This window comes from Dicentrarchus labrax, unplaced genomic scaffold (genome assembly GCF_905237075.1).
Source record: "Dicentrarchus labrax unplaced genomic scaffold, dlabrax2021, whole genome shotgun sequence".
Classification (NCBI taxonomy): Eukaryota; Metazoa; Chordata; class Actinopteri; family Moronidae; genus Dicentrarchus; species Dicentrarchus labrax.
The window spans coordinates 16,772,904-16,791,530 of record NW_026136722.1 but is presented as its reverse complement, the minus strand read 5'-3'; the positions used below and the strand labels follow the sequence as shown (position 1 = coordinate 16,791,530).

The following is an 18,627-nucleotide window of genomic DNA, read 5'->3' as shown; positions in this document are numbered from 1 at the left end:
GCCTGGTTTTGTGTAATAATTTTATTGTAAAGCATCCTATAGTACAGTGTACAAAGAAGGATGGTAGTCTTGCATTGAGTTCAGTGGAGCTTTATGATGTTGCAGGCGACAACGAAGCGTGTCTCCTTCACGTGCTCCGTAGAGCATCGCATCTGACTGTGCCTTGGGCCTAGTCTGTAGGCCTAAACCCTAAGCCTGTACTAGTCGGTCTTGAGATGCAATTGATGAAGCAGTGCTGTACAAAATTGTAGAGAAAATAACTTTATAATGCCTCGAGTTATGCGTGAGAGACCAGTTTTACATAGCAAATATTCAGAATCAGAACCAAAACAATTAGATAATCACCATCTCCATATTCAAAAATGCATTGCATCCATCACTTACAACTTTAGGACTTCATAATCGATGTATTTATATCATTAGTCTCAATTGCAATATGTCCGACAGCCGTGAACGCAACACAATTAGATGCGCGTCCCTCCTTCCGTCGCGTCAGTGCGAACATGGCGGCGCCCCACGCCGTGGTCGGAGTGGAGGGAGGCAGCAGTGAAACAGGTCTGATTCAGTCAGATTCAGCCACTGGAGATGTGAAGAGACCTCAGTTCGGGACACGTTTCCTCACAGACCCGCGGCAGGTCTTCCAGCACAACGCATGGTTGGTAACTTATTCCAGAAACCCCCAAAAGGGCAGACATAATGAATGTTGGTGTGCAGAGCCGGTGTCTCCTGGCTGGGACATTATCATCACTCACATGGCTGTTACATTAGTTGGATGGATGGTCTTTTGCTTAATGGATTGTAGCTAATAATAAGCAAATGTAAACGCTGTTATTAGTAGCGATAACATGTCACTGATTGATTGATATACAGTTTGTTGATTTGATAGGTTTACCAGAAAAAGGGTCTTTCTAGGGCAGTGTTTATGATATTTAAAGCCTTATAACATATTCTCAAGTTATTTAGTATCATCTGAGGATAGAACTTGTTTTTAAATAGTACTATAATTTAAATTAAATGCGTCATATTTAGATTAAATTGTGGTATCTAGCAGTATTACTCCACTTCTTCCATTAAAGGTTTTGGGGTTATTGATTTTGTTTTGTTTTGTTTGTTGTGGCAGATTATCTATAACCTTATTAAGGGTCTAAGATATGTATGCTGTACAGACAGTGAACACGTTCCAGGCAAATTTGTGATTTGGGGCTATATGAATAACACCAACTTGACATTCTGAGTAAAATATGAATACATATGTCATGTAATGAGATTTTAATAACATATTTTAATATTGTTTGAAAACTGCATCTCATGCAGTTAATCCAACAAACATAATTGTATTAGTTTGCTCTCTTGCAGATATTAATATATAAGATATGATCACCCATCCTGAGTCAGAATATCACACTAAAACCTTGAAGTATCTCAAGATTGTGAATGTTTGTGTTTCTGTTCTGTTCTTCACCACATCACTTCTTCCACACTGGACCATCACGTTCTGTCGTCAACAGGGACAATGTGGAGTGGACCGAGGAACAAGAAGCATCTGCCAAGAAGAAAGTGTTAGAAAACAGTCAGCCGCTGCCCTCGGAGAAACAAGGTTGCATTATTGTTGTCAAGACTCATTGTTCATACACATAAATGTCATAGTAAGACTGGCATCAAGGATCAGTAACAGAACTCTGTTTCTAATCAGGAGGACCGCATCCCTCAACGATGTTTATGCATTCATTTCCACTTAATTTGAGTTTATGTGATTATTGTGTTAAAAGAAACAAACATCGGTCTTGTTGAAGAATATTTATGGTGTGCACTAATTGGCTTATAGTGTTGTGACCATAATTCATTTTGGACAGTTGTCTTAAATAACTGGCTTTAGGTAAACCACTAAAATGACATAGGATGACTTTCACTTTAAGTAAAATTGATCATAATCAACTGTATCCTTTGCTTGTGCACAGTGCTTGTCTGACTGAGCTGTATTAAGCTTTTTTGTGGTGATTTGTAACCACGGTGAGATGTGCTAGACTTTTAACTGCCTCGTCTTTTTTGCAGAGGAATACGACTGCCGGGCGAATGAGTACTGGAACGATTTTTACACAATCCATGAGAATCGTTTCTTCAAAGACCGCCACTGGCTCTTCACAGAGTTCCCAGAGTTGGCCCCGCAGTGTAGCCTTAACCATGAGTCCCGTCTTGAGGTCTCAGATGATAGTCAGAAGGATGGTCTGGACCAAGAAGAACAAAGAAGGGAAGCTGCAGCTGTGTCTCACACTGATGGTGACATTCCTGGAACCTCTGCCACATATCGCATTCTGGAGGTGAGAGATTCATTTGAAAGCAAGTTAGTTCAACTTTAAGAAAAATCTCTGCTGTTATATTTACTTCTACCAAGTTATTTAAACAATGTGTTGACAGATTATAGTTTTTGGTGAATTTTATGAAGAATTTCTTGATTAATTGCTTAAACATATGATACACATCCCATGATTGGCTACTAATTTGATGCAAATCTAGTTCCAGATGCAGATAAAGCATTTCTAATCTTTCATCATCTTTAGCTGTTTACTGAAGAGTAAAAAATAAAAAGTTTTCAGCTCTCCAGCCTTCCTCATGTCACTAATGAAGGCTGCGTGGCTGCAACACAAAATAAATGGCCTTTTCTACTGATTTTACCTGGATCACGTGGTGGTATCTCTTATTATTTTGCCAATTTAAACACAGACTTTGCTACTACAGGTGTTAATGTTTGACACTGAGTGCAAATTGGAGTAAACCAAATAAATGCTACATGAATTCATGTTTATCCGACAGGTCGGCTGCGGCGTAGGCAATACAGTTTTCCCAATTCTGAAGACCAACAAGTAAGTCCAGTTAAGGCATTTCCATGGCATTTCAAGTCATGTTTGATAAATACTGTTTTCTACTTCTGTCTTATGGTGAGCACGTAAAGATATAACTGCAGCGTTGCTTCTTGCAGTGACCCAGGACTCTTTGTTTACTGCTGTGACTTCTCCAGCACTGCTGTGGAGTTAGTCAAGGTGAGAGGATGTGAATAATGAAAGCATGATGTCTTGATAGATGTAGTCATTTCAAACAGTTGTGGGCTAATTGATGAATTAACATTGTTCTCTTGTCATCAGAGTAATCCAGAATACGACCCTGAGCGCTGTTTTGCTTTTGTTCACGACTTGAGTGATGTGGAAGCTAATTACCCCGTCCCCGATGGAACCCTTGATGTTATAGTGCTAATCTTTGTGTTATCAGCGCTGCATCCCGACAAGTAAGAACTTCTTTGTCTGTCGTCTTCTTTTTCTCTTTGGTTTTCATTCAGTGCGAGTCATTGAATATAGCACTGGTTGTCTTTTAAAGTATCACCCTGTCTCAGGATGCAGGCCTCCATCAGTAGATTAGCGCGGCTGCTGAAGCCCGGGGGAGTGATGCTGCTCAGGGACTATGGCCGCTACGATATGGCACAGCTGCGCTTCAAGAAAGGTTAGTCGGGTTGAAGTCCAGTGAGGCCACAGTCCAAATAGCTGTTTGTCTATTTAAAGTTTGGAATTTGTCGTATAATAATTAACTTTACTTCTTTTAGGAAGGTGTCTGTCAGAAAACTTCTATGTCCGAGGTGATGGAACAAGAGTATATTTCTTTACTCAAGGTAAAATAAATAAAGACATATTAGTAAAGATTTATTTGCTATTTAATTATATATATATATATATATGAACATATTCCTGTATATCTTTATTTCAGATGAGCTCCACGAGATGTTCACTGAGGCAGGGCTCGAGAAAGTGCAGAACCTGGTGGACCGACGGCTGCAGGTGAATAGAGGCAAACAGCTCACCATGTACAGGGTGTGGATCCAGTGCAAGTACCGCAAGGCTCTACATCAGCCGGCTGAGACGCAGGGCTGAGACACCGGAAGAAATCCCGTCTGGCTTGACCTATACCTACGACTGAAACCAGGGGCTGAAATCCAGGCGGTGCTGGCTTTTATTTTTCCTGAGGATGTATGGAATTGAGAAGCTCTATTGTGAGTGTGATAAAGGGGGGACGGGGGGGGCGTACCTGAATAGTGACACTCTGTAAAGGCCTCACACTATCTCAGCTGCCATAATGTCGACGGACTCGTTTTAAGGCTGGTGTTCCTGGTGTTGCTGCACGTTCAGCCGCACGAGTGACAATTTGTGCTGACGTGTTGAGTAATCTGAGAAAGGGCTGGTCACACACACACACCTGATTGTTTCTATTCTGCCAGATGTTGTTTTTTTAATGAGCTGTTTTGAAATAAATGGCATGATTTTTAAGACTATAACTTCATGACATTTTTTTTGTACATGCAAAATAAATAAACATCTAAAAACTGCAAATCTGTTATTTACTTTGATGCACTCAAAAAAAAAAAAAAGGAAACATTTAATGATATTGGTCTTACTACTTGCTTTCCATCAGTCTCTTGGATGATTAAACCCACATTTATGCTTGAATGGCTACTTTTTACGGAGGGGGGGACATAAATTTGGCAATTTATTGATATTATATAAGTACAGTATGTGGGTGTGAACATCGTGGTAATAGCCACTTTCTGATAAGTGATCATTTAGGTGGTGGCGTGGGTGGGCGCTGTTAAATTGTATTGTGTACACAGGGATTTGCCATTGGTCGAGACAAGAGATTTTGGGGCAGGCGTGGACTGAACGAAGGTGAAAATACTTTAATCTCACGAGAAAATATGAGATTTTACTGATTATTGTTTACATTGCAAAAACATGAGAACCGAACCGAATCGATCCGGATTCAACTGAAACGCTTTGCAACAACACAACTTCCGAAACTGATTGGTTTCTCCCCCTGCGGCGAGGAAAGGCGACTGGAGACGAACTTTGTTTTGATCGAGCTGTAAAAGCCAGGACCCGAAATTTATCTCACCACCGGGGGGTGGGGGGAAAAAAAAGAAAGATAGGGGTAACTATCGCTAACCCAAAGACAGCATTTATACCTGGTGGAAAAACGCAGAATCTCAAAGAGTCGCCATTGTGTGGAAAGCGAGATACCCGACACAGGCACGGTATGGTCCTTGGAGAGAGGGATGCGATGGGGATCCCCGCCTAAGCACTACAGCAAGGCGGGTTTGGGATACCCGGAGTTGTCGAGGCCTCCGAGGGGAATCCACCGTCGTCTACCTTGAGCCGCACCGCTCGCTCCCGTGTCTCGATAGTCAGCGGCCGGTACGCGAGGGACGCGGCTGTTGATGCGGCCTAGCCTGGGAGGGTCTGCCGAGCACCGGGGGGAAACAACGGGGACGATCCAGGGTTAACAACAGGCCCTCCGGAGCACCGAGAGAGGAGTAAATTGCAGTAAGTAGTCCCGTTGGTGTGTCGAACAAAATGACATATGTGGACGGGGTCTCTTGTTTACAGCGAGGCGAGGCTTCGTGGTACGAACACCTGACAACACCGGACCGAGGAAGACGCTTCTTTTAATGACAGATGAGTTCACGTTAGCCTCCTGGGCTAGCCTGACGTTAGCCATCTTTGCTTGTGTTTTGTAAGATAGTTCACTGCTGCGGACAGTTCGTGTCATCAGACAGGTGTGACTGGGGCCCAACATCAGTTAGCGTTTGTCTTGTTTTGGTTCGTTACTTGACAAAAAATAATAAAAAAAAAAAAAAAATCTGATCCAATGCTAGTAGCTAACGTTAACTGTTAGCTCCAATGCTAAGTGATGCCAACATCGTTAGCTCGCCCGAACATTTAATGCTGGTGTTTGAGATAGTTATACTGGTTATACTGGTCATTATGGTGCAAACTGAGCCAGCAAACCCCAAACCTGACTTCATGTTATACAGGAATAATGCCCAGACTGTGTCCCTTTAATGTATGTAAGCCTTAGATAACATACAGAGAGCGTCCAGTGTTGGGCGTGTAACTTTAACGTTAACCTTTGCACAAGCGAGCAAGCTGGGCACTTATTGTCTGCAGTGGCCTTATCCATTGCTGTGAGTATACTTGGCAGTCCCTCCATTAGTGACCTTTCATAACTCCAGCGCCATGCAGCTTGGGCCTATAATGCCAGGGTGTTATCACATGATGCTGTAATATTCTAGACAATGACTCTACACATCTGGCGTATGTCTTTGATACATGTTTAATGTCCATTAATTGGCCATATTGTTTGGCCACATTGGGCCTTTCTGTACTGTGAATATTGAACTTGAGTGCTGAAGTTGCATGGTTGGTGCTTTCTAAACACACATGATAGTGGAAAACATTGTTGTCAGGCTTATTGATGACTCAGAACAGGAATTTTCCACATCCATATAGCTAAAAACAGCCATGACTCATCACAACCAATGCTTTTGAAACCGTGATCCGTCACTCCCACTTGAATATACCAGACCCCACAACGCCTTCCTTAATCTATGCTCTTGTCTCCGCAGCCATGATGGAAGAACTGCATAGCCTGGACCCCCGACGGCAGGAGCTGTTGGAGGCTCGCTTCACCGGGGTCGGCGTGGCTAAGGTTTGTGTTACAGCAGATGTCGCTCAGGTGGAGCACGAGAACTCTCTCCTGTCAAAGTGCTTCTAATCACAGATTTTCTTGATTACACATTTTTGTGAATCTCTTCCTTTCTTTGTCTTACTCTGCCTCAGTATCATTCTGCTGTTTGGCCTGGACAAGCTTGGCCCCACTCCTTTTCTTTGTCTGTCTCTGGAGAAGGTTGAGCTGTGTCTGTGTTTTTTGGCTGGTGTGATATGGCATCTCTCCCTGGCTCATGATGTAGTGGCTGTATATGCAAGTGGCGATGCTTGCCAAAAAGGCCACAGACAGGACAGGGGTGGTAGGGGGAGGAGGAATGAAGGCAGAGGAGGAATGCAGAAATAGTTCTTGACCAGGTGTGAGTGGAGGCAGCATTTAGCCTTCCACCCTCTCGCTTGCTCCACGGATGGAGCTGTCTTTGTGGAAGGTGATCTTGGAACAGTTAGGGAGTGAGAGTCAGCGCCAGGAGTGGGCCCTGTGCCAGCCATAGGCAGAGCTGAGCCCAGAGCATGGCATGGCTGCTGCCGCAGAGAAAATGGCGGCTCTCACTAAGGCGTTATGCCACAGCCACCCTGTATGACAAGAGATGCAATGTGTGTAGGGGGGAAGTGAGAGAGAAGTGTGTCAACAAATGGCTATGAAGAAATATGGGTTAGTGGTCTAAAAGCCCTTCAATGTCACAGAGCAGCCTCTTTTTTTGACCTTGAACAGCCAAGTGGCACTGCTGCTCTCGCTGTCATCAACGAGGTGGTAGAAAGGGAAGGAAAATTGTTATCCTTCGAGGACAGAGAACTAGGAAACATTTTTGGCAGTGGAACAGACTGGGCCTACTCAAATTGTTGAAAAGTACATTTCCTTTTGAACAAGTCTGATCAAACAACCAAGATATCTTGGTGGGGAGAGGGGGTGAAAAAAAAGCTGTCATTCTTAGATCAAGCAGAGCATCTTTCTCCAGAGAGAGGGAGAAGGGGGGGAAAAAACTGTTAAGACCATGGTGAACAGCAGAAAAATGGATGACATTATCTAAAGGTGACAGACAGAGGGAGGAATACATCCTCAGCAGCATGCCTAATGTTCAGCCATTTTAGGAGGGTTCAGTGAGAGAGCTCTAGTGTGCTCTGAATGACTAAGTATCTCTCCCTGATTGGACAGTGCCTGCTGAATTCTGATGTGATTCATTTGACTGACAGGCATCACCTAGGGAACCGGCATTAGGACTGATGCAGGTCTAGATTCAGTGGGAAGTTAATGGTGACGGTATTTAGCCAAACCTCCGCATCCTTTCCCTTAGTGTCTTACCCATTTTACTCTGTTTTCTAACTCTGTGTGCGCTCTCTCTCACATGTGCATGCATACACAGCGAGTGCATGTGCACACATACGCATCTCTTGCATCTTTCATGCATTGTTGTATTTAATTGGTCCTTATGTTTTATTTTTTTAAATGTATTTTTGCCTCATTTTAACAGGGCTCCGGTCAGAACCAAAACGAGTCATCCAATCAGAGTCTATGCAGTGTGGGCTCGCTCAGTGACAAGGAGCTAGAGGTTAGTCTCTGTCACATGTAACTAGGTTTTTTTTTCCTTCCACCCATCTTATTTTACACGTGGCTGATTCACACTACTTTCCCGACAGACTCCTGAGAAAAAAGCAAATGACCAGAGAGTGAGAAAACGGAAAGCAGACCATTTTGACAGCAGCCAAGGTAGGATTGTGGATTGTGTCCTCTCATCATGTATCCCACACGTTAGCCTCTCTCTGAACTTCATGCTCCTCTTTTCTAGGCAAAGCAGGAGCAAGAGGACATAAAATTAGTGATTATTTTGAGGTGAGTGACAGAAAATTGTTTCTTTGTTCTACTGAGTGTGTCCTCTAAAATGCTTCAGCATTGGGTAACCTTTCATACTTACATTCTAACCCCTTTTGTGGCCATCTTGGTCTTTCCATTGAACTGTTTTCCTCTTCTTATTCTCTCTTTGCGTGTCTGTCAGTTTGCGGGAGGTAGCGGTCCTGGTACCAGCCCTGCCAGGGGAATTCCACCAGTGGTCCGCTCTTCCCCACAACACTCCCTCTCCAATCCCCCTGTCACGGTGAGCATGTTTGCTCTATGGTCTGTCTCATACTTTTTGTCTCCTAACACTCTGTCCTGCGTTTTTTTCTCTTCCACGCTTATTATTAACACCAATAGGTGAAGTCTGTTTACAAGTGGGAAGAATCTGATGTGGTCTTTAAACACTGTGTACAGATTCAGTGTGTAGTGATGTTGGCCAAAGTTCCTAGAAAAGCGAAAACCAATGAAAGCGATAAAAACCTGTTGCATATGCCTTCTGGTGTTTGATTCTTTTTTGTGAACTGGAGACCTTACATCTTAACGATTAAAATGAATCACTCAAAAGCCTTGAACTAAATTAAGTTCTAAAGTACTTTTCAGTGAGACCCAGTCTCTCGTACCTCTGATAGCAAATTTTTATGCAAAGTTACTATTGCCAGATCGGTCTTATGTTTTATCATGACTAGCAGCAGCAGGTCTCCATAAATTCTTTAATGTGATGAAATTCACACATTAAGACACCCTCTGTATGTGTAAGGTTTTTATTGGATGACTGTTTCTGCTTCCCAGGTGCAGCAAGGAAGCCCGTCCTCCGTAAGCTCGGCCAACACCGAGCACTCGACGTGTTCTGTGAAGCCTGCTTCTCTTCACATGCTCCACAAAGCCACACAGGTACATGACATGCTTTTAGGGCTTGCTGGCTGTTTATCATTTAATTCCTTATATTAAAAATGTTTATTATAATTCAAAAGCCAGTTCTTATATCATTTGCATATAAACCAGGAGCTTACAAGATTTGACTTTCAGCAACTGGAAGAGATTGTTAGCTAGGACTACTTGCACTACACAAAGTTTTATTTTGCACCCTCTGATACAGAATGAACAACCATTAACAAACACTGTTTTTGTGCTCACTGTACCCTGTAGTCTGACCTTACTATAGAGAAACTAACAGCAATGGAGAACAACAAGAACTCTGACCTGGAGAAGAAGGAGGGCCGAATAGACGATTTGCTGCGGGTACTAATCTCATTACATTTCATCCCTGCTACTCTGCTTGCCATTTTTAATGATTTTGTGAATATAATGTTCTCTGTCTTGGTTTTTCACTCAAGGCATGTTAGAGTTGACATTCCTTCTGTCTGAACATATATAAACAAGTTAAAATGTTGTTAATGCTTTTTTACCTGACCATTTCTCCGCGTTTTTTATGTTCTGTTCCAGGCAAACTGTGATCTGAGGAGACAGATTGATGAACAACAGAGGATGCTGGAACGATACAAGGAACGCTTAAATAAGTGTGTGACCATGTCTAAGAAGCTGCTGATTGAAAAAGTACGTTCATCTAATTGCACTGTGACTTATTTTCAGCGATTCATTTCCAGCTGGTCATTGTGGGTTCTTGACATGGGCTAGTTTTAGAGGCCCTGGTTTAGGCCATGTGGACTCACCAGCGCTCGTTTGATGCCTGTATTTCTCTGCTCTTCCTCCAGTCCAAACAGGAGAAGATGGCTTGCCGGGACAAAAGCATGCAGGACAGGCTTCGATTGGGTCACTTCACCACAGTGAGACATGGAGCGTCTTTCACTGAGCAGTGGACGGATGGATATGCCTTCCAAAACCTTATCAAGTGAGGATATGTTTTAACTTTAAGCTGCTCCTTTATACTTTTATCATTTTTAAGTAACTGTGTTGGTTCAAGAGGCAAGATCACACTAACCTGAAAGAACAACAGACTCTTTTATATGTTATAGTAATATGAAATTAGTCACCTAAGTTTGTTTTGTATTGTGCAGATATTAATGTAAGCGAAAATTGTACGTTTGCACCATAAACAATAAATCTTCAACACATTTACACATGAATGTAACATAACACATACTGTGGCATAGTATAATAAATTGTTTGTATTATATTATGTTATATTATATTATATTATACTATATTATACTATATATAAAAGGACTGAAGTTTTTACATGTGTGAATGCAGATTGTTAAACCCTGTCTTTATCAATAATTTAACATGAGCACATCTTCCATAGAAGAGGGCTTACAGTAGATCTTACACACATTGATACATTCTTTAGATATTTATGTAACTGCAATGTGTCTGACAGGAAATGTGTAACAAATCTGTTTTCAGACAACAAGAAAGGATTAATTCCCAACGAGAGGACATTGAAAGACAGAGGAAGCTGCTGGCCAAACGAAAGCCACCGTCCATGGCTCAGACACCCCCTCCAAGCCTGGAGCAAAACAAACGCAAAAGCAAGACCAATGGAACAGAAAGTGAAGCGTATGATGCTTTTGTTTGTTATTTATATTTGCTTTTATACCAGATGTCTTCCCCTGCATGCATATTTGAAGTTGCACTGAGGTTGTTTCTGTGTCCTTGCAGGTTATCACAGGCAGAGTACCACGAGCAAGAGGAAATCTTTAAGCTAAGATTAGGCCATCTTAAGAAGGTAATGCCTGATATATTTTTGAAGTTTTAAGTTAAGTTTTTTTTTTTGATTTGGTTTGTTAATAGTTTTTGATAACAATGTGGTGTCCTTTGCAGGAGGAGGCAGAGATCCAGGCAGAGCTGGAGAGGTTGGAGCGAGTGCGAAACCTGCACATTCGGGAGCTGAAAAGGATCCACAATGAGGATAATTCTCAGTACGATCTCTTCTTATATGGTCTTTTTCTAGTTCAGACTATGTGTCCCTATGCTTTTTTTAATTGCACAGTTTAAATTTTTTTTATTACCCTGTGCAGATTTAAAGACCACCCTACGCTAAATGACCGATACCTGCTACTCCATTTACTTGGGAGGGGAGGTTTCAGTGAAGTTTACAAGGTGAGTAAAACTTCTTCTTTGCCTATTAAGAACCACTTCCTTTTGATAATAGTTTATACACTATAAATACGTTCCAGTTTCTATTTTTATATTAATTCAGTGAAGACCTTTGCCAAAACATCCTGTATATCAGACAGAAAAGGTAACATCAGTACTAAGTTGTTACTGTTGTTTAACAAACAATATCATAGAGACATGCACAATTTGGTGCAATCTTATACAGTAGCCTTGCAATAAATACCAGCTTCTGCTACTTAAAAGAGTTTTTGAGCTTTTGATTCAGATATGTGGTAATTTTTTCAGGTTCGAGATGGTGGTATTACACTGGTGAAATCTGACTTACTTCTTCTATTCTTAAAGTGACTGCAGTGGCTGTGCTGCACATACTTTGGAAAATATTTGAGGATGCATGTTTCATTACATTACACTAAGCTGACATCATCAACATTTTGAAGTAGATGATTGTGCCAGATTGTGAGCGTTGTTCCAAGAATTTGCTGTCATCACTGTAAAAATGATGAGTGAACACAGCCTCTTAATGTGAAGCAATAGTCTCAGCTTGAACTAAGTAATGCCAAATGCAGTTCCTAACTAATAGGAGACATTTCTTTTCCAGGCCTTTGACTTAACAGAGCAAAGGTATGTTGCGGTCAAAATCCACCAGTTAAACAAGAACTGGAGGGATGAGAAGAAGGAAAATTATCACAAGTGAGTGCAATTTTTAATTCAATACTATTGTATTAGAATTGTGTTATTTTCATCATTCATTAATCCATCTGATTTACTGTGTGCAATATTAACATTTAAAATGAATAGTGTAATCCTTATATTCTTTTTTTCAGACATGCGTGCAGAGAATATAGAATCCATAAAGAGCTGGACCACCCACGAATAGTTAAACTCTATGACTACTTTTCGCTTGACACTGACTCGTAAGTCATTCCCTTGTAAAAAAATGTGTGCCGTCCAAAATATATATACTTAATGTTTATGCAAATTATGTTAATTGTGAGCCAGAACACAATATTTAAAGCCTTAACCATGTCCTGATTTGATTTACCAAATCCCACTGAGGTGGTTAAATACTCCCTCTCCCCTTTTTTTGGGCAGGTTCTGCACAGTCCTGGAGTACTGCGAGGGCAATGACTTGGACTTCTACCTGAAGCAGCACAAGCTTATGTCAGAAAAAGAGGGCCGCTCCATCATCATGCAGATTGTTAACGCCCTCAAGTACCTCAATGAGATCCGACCGCCCATTATCCACTACGACCTTAAACCTGGTGGGTCTCCACACCACAGTGGCTCTTACACTAAAAGAGCTTTCATGATGTTGTTTCAGATTTCTTGGCACAGTTCTACTTCAAATTAATGAATCAATTAAACTGTATAATTTAACTAACCACTTATTTAATTAACCACTTAATGACATGCTCATGCAGCTACATTAGTGTTAAAAGGGAGATTTTATTCTGGTTCACATGGTGCCCAAAACCTGTTATTTACAAGGAGCTTAATGGACGGACACATAATATGATAGTTGGGCCGATTATAGTCATGATTTGGTCATCACGACTAATTTGACCGAGTCCATTAAAATCTGGACCAGTTGCTGTTGGCAGTTAAGAGGTAAAATCATATAGTGCTCAAGGATTTAGAGGGTCTGGCTGCCCATTATTCCATTAAGATTAATTTGAGCATATTCTACTCTACATAGACTGAATCATCCAGTATATCATTTTTGACTCAAAATCTAAATCTAACCTATGCAGACTGTTTCTTTCGTGCCTGTAAATCCTTTCCGCTTCCTGCTCAGGTAACATCCTCCTGGTGAATGGCACTGCCTGCGGGGAGATCAAGATCACAGACTTTGGCCTGTCGAAGATCATGGATGATGACAGCTACAACTCAGTGGACGGCATGGAGCTGACGTCACAGGGAGCAGGGACATACTGGTAAGATTTCCACTGAAAGATGACAGTGGCAGTCCACAAGCGTGCCATCATTTGATATAATAAATTGTGCTGTTTATTTTTTTTTTTGGTCCTCAAGGGACAAATTTATGTCAGGTAGTCAGTGCTGAAATATTTCTCCATGCCTGAATGGTTTCACACAACATTAGGAAGGAAAAGTCATAATTTTCCTGTGTGAATGCATATTATGCTATAAAGGGGGGAAAAAATGGCAGAATCTGTATGTACAGTGTGTTTTTTTGGAGGCATCGTGTATGTGAGAAAATCCATCCAGAGAGTTATATAGCAAAGTTTATAAAGCAAATAAATCTCTCAAAGCCTTCCTAATTGAACTCTTTCAACCTCACTATACACCACCCACCAACCAACCAACATTTAGTGTCTGAAATGGCTCATATCTATACACGCATGTAAGTGAATTACCTTTGAATCACTTGAAAAATACTGCAGCTGTGAGTCTTACACTTGGCACATAGAGAAACGTCGTGTAAGGTTACTATATCTGACAGCACACTGGATTGACTGTAGTTTGCCAGAAGCAACACTCCAGGCTAAACAGTTTCATGGTTCGCACATGGGGGGGATTTCATTGCAGCAGCAGTGGAAGAGAGGATAAATTCATGGCAGAGAGTAGAGTGTGCGTCGTTTCACAAGATGATGCAAAGAACATTCGCGTTGCAGACTTGACTTATTAACACAAGTGGATATTAAACAAACAATGTTTCAGCATCTGCAGATACTCAGCAATGTGGTATTGATATCAAAATGAAAAAGTGGTGTCACACCATGATTACAGAACACTACATACCTCAGCGTTTTCTAAATAGATTCAGTGTTGGAGAGAGGTTCACTGTTTGTGCAGTTTGTAATATATTCAGTAAGTTATTGTCTTACTGCTAACTTAGTGGTTGGGAATTATGCATGAGTGAAACAACACTCTTCCTGTTAACAGCAAAGTGCAGTTGTGGCTAGAAGACTGAAATACATTTATCTTTGTCATGTATTTTCTCTTAGTTGTTGAAATATTACTGAGGTGTGTCTTGATATATCGATGTACAAAGTTCAAGCTTCTATTTGGTTGATGCTTGTTTCATTTCTACCCATTCTGGATCACCTGGTGCTCAGTATTGACTAAAATGACTGTATTTCACATGTGGGGAGAGAGAGCTGAGATAATGTTGGATTCAGACTACAAAATGCGCCTTGAAACAGGGCGGTACAATTTCATCTGTTGAAACTGATTCATATTAACATGGTTCCCCTTTTCTCCTTTAAGGTACTTGCCTCCTGAATGCTTTGTGGTCGGGAAGGAACCACCCAAAATCTCCAACAAGGTGGATGTGTGGTCTGTGGGAGTCATTTTCTACCAGTGTCTGTATGGCCGCAAGGTAGGAGACACTAAAAAGAATGTTGTAACAAGACATTGAAGCCATTATTGAGTTCTAAAGTTATATTTCTATTGCAAAAAAAAAAAAAAGTGGAATTTTCTCTTTACACATAAAGATTTCCTTCTAATATATTAAAGCTTTCTCAGGGGAAACAAATCATGTGGAATTCATCAGCTGTGTGACACAGAGACATTATGTTGCAAGACAAATGTATATTTTGTTGTATAAACCATTCAATACTATTGGCTAAAATGTGTCTGTAAGTGACTTTTTATGAAGAACAGTGTACAAAAAATTATTTAATTCATCCTCTTCATTTTATTTATTTATTTATTTTTGTCTGGTCTTTGCTCTCTAGCCTTTTGGTCACAACCAGTCCCAGCAGGACATTCTGCAGGAGAACACCATACTGAAGGCAACAGATGTGCAGTTTCCCCCTAAACCAGTAGTCACACCTGAAGCTAAGGTACTGGACTCTCACCTCACTGCTTTTGTTTTGTTTAGCTAATGTTTGCAACAGTCTATGCATATTCAACTCCCACCCCTACTTCTATTCTCTCTTAACTACTCCTGTTCACACATAGTTTTCAGGAGGATTTTTTTTGGATGTACATATTTAGGAAATCCTTATCTTTTTAGCAAAACATTGTAAAGGCTGATATCTGTGCTTAGGATTTTTATTTTCATCACTCCACTCTCCTCCTTCTGTCTCCCTCCAGGCCTTTATAAGGCGCTGTCTAGTGTACCGTAAGGAGGACCGCATTGATGTGCACCAGCTGGCCAGTGACCCCTTCCTCATGCCCCACATCCGCAAGTCGGTGGCGTCTTCGGGCACCTCGGGCATGGCCGTGGCCTCCACATCCAGCTCCTCCAACAGCAGCGCCTCAAACTGAGCCCATGCCCCTTAACTGACTGACTGAACCATTTGAAAGAATGGGGTGCGGGCGACGCCATACTGTGTCCCCCCTCCCAACAGCATCCCACCTTGCCATGAAGAACCCAAGAGAAACTGGTCAGAAGATGGCAAGGGGTGGGTGAGAAGTCATGGACGGGTTGGGAAGGGAGACCCACGTCACCCTTCATCCCTCTCATGTCCACTCACCCCAGCCTACCTGTCCTCCTTTCTTAAAAGGGTGGCATTGTTCTGGGGGTCAAAGCCCTGGACGACTCACACAGCAAAGGGGCGAGGTTTGGCACTGTGTTGGTGAAAAGTGGGGTTCAGTGTTTGGGATTTTCTTTTCTGCTTAACAAAGAGAAAATAAAAAGAAGTATAGAACTGCTTCAGCTTGGCCAGATGGAAAGGACTGCAGAAGGCCTCATACCCATACGCACTCGCACATACACCCATGCATGAGCCATTCTGGTCCGAGGTGTCTGAACTCCCCAAGCTCAAACATTTTGTTTGTTCTCATCTCCCTGAACCTTACTGAGAGAACCAGTCTGGCCTGTTATTGTATTGAACCCTAAATATCTATGGCACTATGTCATTCAACCCGCTGTTCTGGGATCCCCTGCCCCGCTTAAATTCCAGACCCCAGATAGTTTGTGACGAGGAGGGACAGAAGCTATTATCCCCCTCCCCCGCCCCTTCCCATCTCCTCGTCAAACTCCTGTGACCAAAGCTTATAACTTCCAGCTGGTGGCAGTGTTCCACCTCAGTTTTTATAATGAATGGTTTTAGAGTCGTGTTACTTGATATGGAGTGGAAGCTGGTGAGAAGCGACCCCTTTTACATTTTTTAAAAAAACTTTTCAATTTAACCAGTTTTATGGAGAAAACTGTTGTTTTTCAAGTTGCCTTTAATTAGAACTGTTATTGTTTTGATTGACCCCCTACCATAAACACACATATTTATTTAGGTATGTTTGAATTTATTTTTGGCCAATAAAATGCAAGGGACTGTTCTACCTAATAGTACTGTTGGGGGGAGATTGGGCCTTAGCAGAGAGTTGCATAAACCATTAAATACTATTGGTTAAAATGTGTCTGTTGTTCTGGGCTTCTGTCTGACTACGGTTGCTTTCTTTGTAGGAATATCTTCTATTTACAACACAGCTGACAATGTATTCATGAGCATTATGCCTTTTTTTTTTCTTCACTTTAGACAGTAATATTGGCTTTACAGACTAAAAAGCAGTCAGCCAATTTATTTCCATTGAAGACCTTCATTCAGCCTCACACAGGTTGAATTTTTAAGATTTAGAATTCACTTCCATCTGGATAAGTGAGTAAATAAAACAACTTGTTCATTACTAGATAACATCACTGTGAAGTTAGACTGTATTCAGCATTGACAGTTTTAAAGTAGAAAGAGCTGACTTCATGGATTAATACATATGTTATTGTAATGCACCAGTGAAATTAGTAAAGCATCATGGTCTGGTCTGATCATGGTCTGGAGTCACCATGCTCCTGTCAGGAAGTGAAGGGTAACATTCATACAAACACAATTTAAGAAGCCAACATTCTGTGGGTTCTCGTTTGTCCTTTGTCTCTGTGGTGTCATGTTTGAATATATTCGACCCAATTAGGTATTCTAGCACACAAATTGGCATGCATGTGAAACTCCCTAATAGGCCACAAACTGAATATCATTTTCCTGCCTACTCTGCATATTGGGACCTCAAACATTGACTCTTTTCCTACGCAGACACCAAGTAGCTTTCTCTTGACATACTGTACATGTTGATACACCAGATTTTGGCAGTCCCATTCATCCATTTTCTGGCATGGCCAGGTTGTGCTGGCAGTGGGCTAAGCAAGGTAGTCTAGACTTCCTGAGTAATGTTTTCCAGCTCCTCCTGGGAGTTCACAAACCAGATGAGATGTATAATCATCCAGTGTTTTCTGGGTACCCCAGGGTCTCCTACCAGTTGAACATGCCCAGAAAACTTTAAAAGGAAGGCACCTAAGAGGCATCCTGATCACTAGTAAATCAAAAGCTTTGCCTTCCTGCTCAGCTCTCTTGTCAGCATATGCTGAACCAAACTGGCTCCATATTACTTACCCTCACCTAAGATACTTGAACTCTTTCACAGGGCAGCAACTCACTCCCAACCCTGTGGGAGCAATCCAGCAGAGTATCAGGGTCTTAAACCTGGAGTTGCTCATCCTGTCCTCTTCTCATCCAACTGCAATCTGCCTTAGTGCGTGCTGAAGGTCACAGTCTAATAAAACCAACAGAACCATCTGCAAAGAGCAAAGAAGCAAATCTGAGGTCCACTAATCGAACACTCGCCTCCGCTTGTCTGGATTCTATCCACGTGGATGGGATGTCCATGAAAATTATAAACAGAAACGGGGACAAGGGACAACCCCAGTGGAGCCCAACACCCACTGAAAATGGGTTTGACTTCCTGCTGAGAATATGCACACAGCTCTTACATCTGGACTGGATGGCTTGTATCAATGGCCCAAGTACCCCATACTCCTCCTGGGGACACGGTCAAAAGCCTTATCCATGTCCACAAAACATATGTAGATTGGATTAGAGAGCTGGTCCACTGTTCCACAGCCAGGATCTAATCTGCATTGCTCCTCCTGAATAATCAGTCAGAGCCTCCTTTTCAGCACCCTGACATAGGCTTTCCCATTGAAGGCCAAGCTGTGTGATCCCCCATTGATTGAAGCACACCTTTTTAAGTCCGCCTTTTTAAAAATATGAATCACCACCCCAGTCTGTCATTCCACAAGCACTATCACCAACCTCCACACAACATTTAACTGGCGTGTCAGCCACTCAGAGCAGCCAGTTCCACATTTGAGGCTTTGAAAATTGCCCCTTCTGATTCCATGTCCCCAACATCCTCCTCCCTTTGGGAGAAAGGCCGGATACT

The 18,627-nt window shown here is 41.9% G+C and overlaps 2 protein-coding genes and 1 long non-coding RNA gene across 6 annotated transcripts; 2 read left to right on the top strand and 1 right to left on the bottom strand.

Moving 5' to 3' along the window:
- Positions 1-503: 503 nt before the first annotated feature.
- On the top strand, positions 504-4,373 carry mettl2a (methyltransferase 2A, methylcytidine). The gene is made up of 9 exons (XM_051387806.1): positions 504-655; positions 1,509-1,597; positions 2,053-2,318; positions 2,812-2,861; positions 2,978-3,038; positions 3,141-3,280; positions 3,386-3,492; positions 3,593-3,658; positions 3,754-4,373. The coding sequence occupies exons 1-9, from the start codon at positions 504-506 to the stop codon at positions 3,915-3,917; spliced, it is 1,095 nt and encodes a 364-aa protein (XP_051243766.1). The 3' UTR covers positions 3,918-4,373.
- Positions 1,255-5,149, bottom strand: LOC127356235 (uncharacterized). Its single transcript, XR_007881952.1, has 3 exons — positions 5,003-5,149; positions 2,097-2,312; positions 1,255-1,543 (listed from the first exon to the last, which is right to left on the bottom strand). It is a non-coding gene; the product is annotated as an uncharacterized LOC127356235 (long non-coding RNA).
- tlk2 (tousled-like kinase 2) lies at positions 4,688-16,776 on the top strand. Of its 4 annotated transcripts, XM_051387789.1 has the most exons (21): positions 5,216-5,360; positions 6,443-6,525; positions 8,012-8,089; positions 8,178-8,247; positions 8,327-8,370; positions 8,534-8,632; positions 9,163-9,264; positions 9,520-9,612; positions 9,817-9,927; positions 10,086-10,222; positions 10,738-10,890; positions 10,993-11,059; positions 11,155-11,252; positions 11,352-11,433; positions 12,050-12,141; positions 12,276-12,365; positions 12,544-12,713; positions 13,247-13,385; positions 14,680-14,791; positions 15,150-15,257; positions 15,511-16,776. In XM_051387789.1, the coding sequence occupies exons 2-21, from the start codon at positions 6,445-6,447 to the stop codon at positions 15,682-15,684; spliced, it is 2,100 nt and encodes a 699-aa protein (XP_051243749.1). In that variant the 5' UTR covers positions 5,216-5,360; positions 6,443-6,444; the 3' UTR covers positions 15,685-16,776. The 4 variants fall into 4 exon arrangements, with proteins under 4 accessions (XP_051243747.1, XP_051243749.1, XP_051243746.1 ...); XM_051387787.1 differs by lacking the exon at positions 5,216-5,360 and adding an exon at positions 4,688-4,706 and having other exon boundaries at positions 10,738-11,059; XM_051387786.1 differs by having other exon boundaries at positions 10,738-11,059.
- The last annotated feature ends 1,851 nt before the right edge of the window (positions 16,777-18,627 follow it).

Excerpts from the sequence above, each read along its gene's own strand:
- mettl2a (XM_051387806.1), top strand. The coding sequence starts at position 504 with ATGGCGGCGCCCCACGCCGTGGTCGGAGTGGAGGGAGGCAGCAGTGAA. Across the intron at positions 656-1,508 it reads GTCTTCCAGCACAACGCATG|GGACAATGTGGAGTGGACCG; the intron begins GTTGGTAACTTA and ends TGTCGTCAACAG. Across the intron at positions 3,659-3,753 it reads AGTATATTTCTTTACTCAAG|ATGAGCTCCACGAGATGTTC; the intron begins GTAAAATAAATA and ends TCTTTATTTCAG.
- tlk2 (XM_051387787.1), top strand. The coding sequence starts at position 6,445 with ATGATGGAAGAACTGCATAGCCTGGACCCCCGACGGCAGGAGCTGTTG. Across the intron at positions 8,090-8,177 it reads TCAGTGACAAGGAGCTAGAG|ACTCCTGAGAAAAAAGCAAA; the intron begins GTTAGTCTCTGT and ends CTTTCCCGACAG. Across the intron at positions 11,253-11,351 it reads CACAATGAGGATAATTCTCA|ATTTAAAGACCACCCTACGC; the intron begins GTACGATCTCTT and ends TACCCTGTGCAG.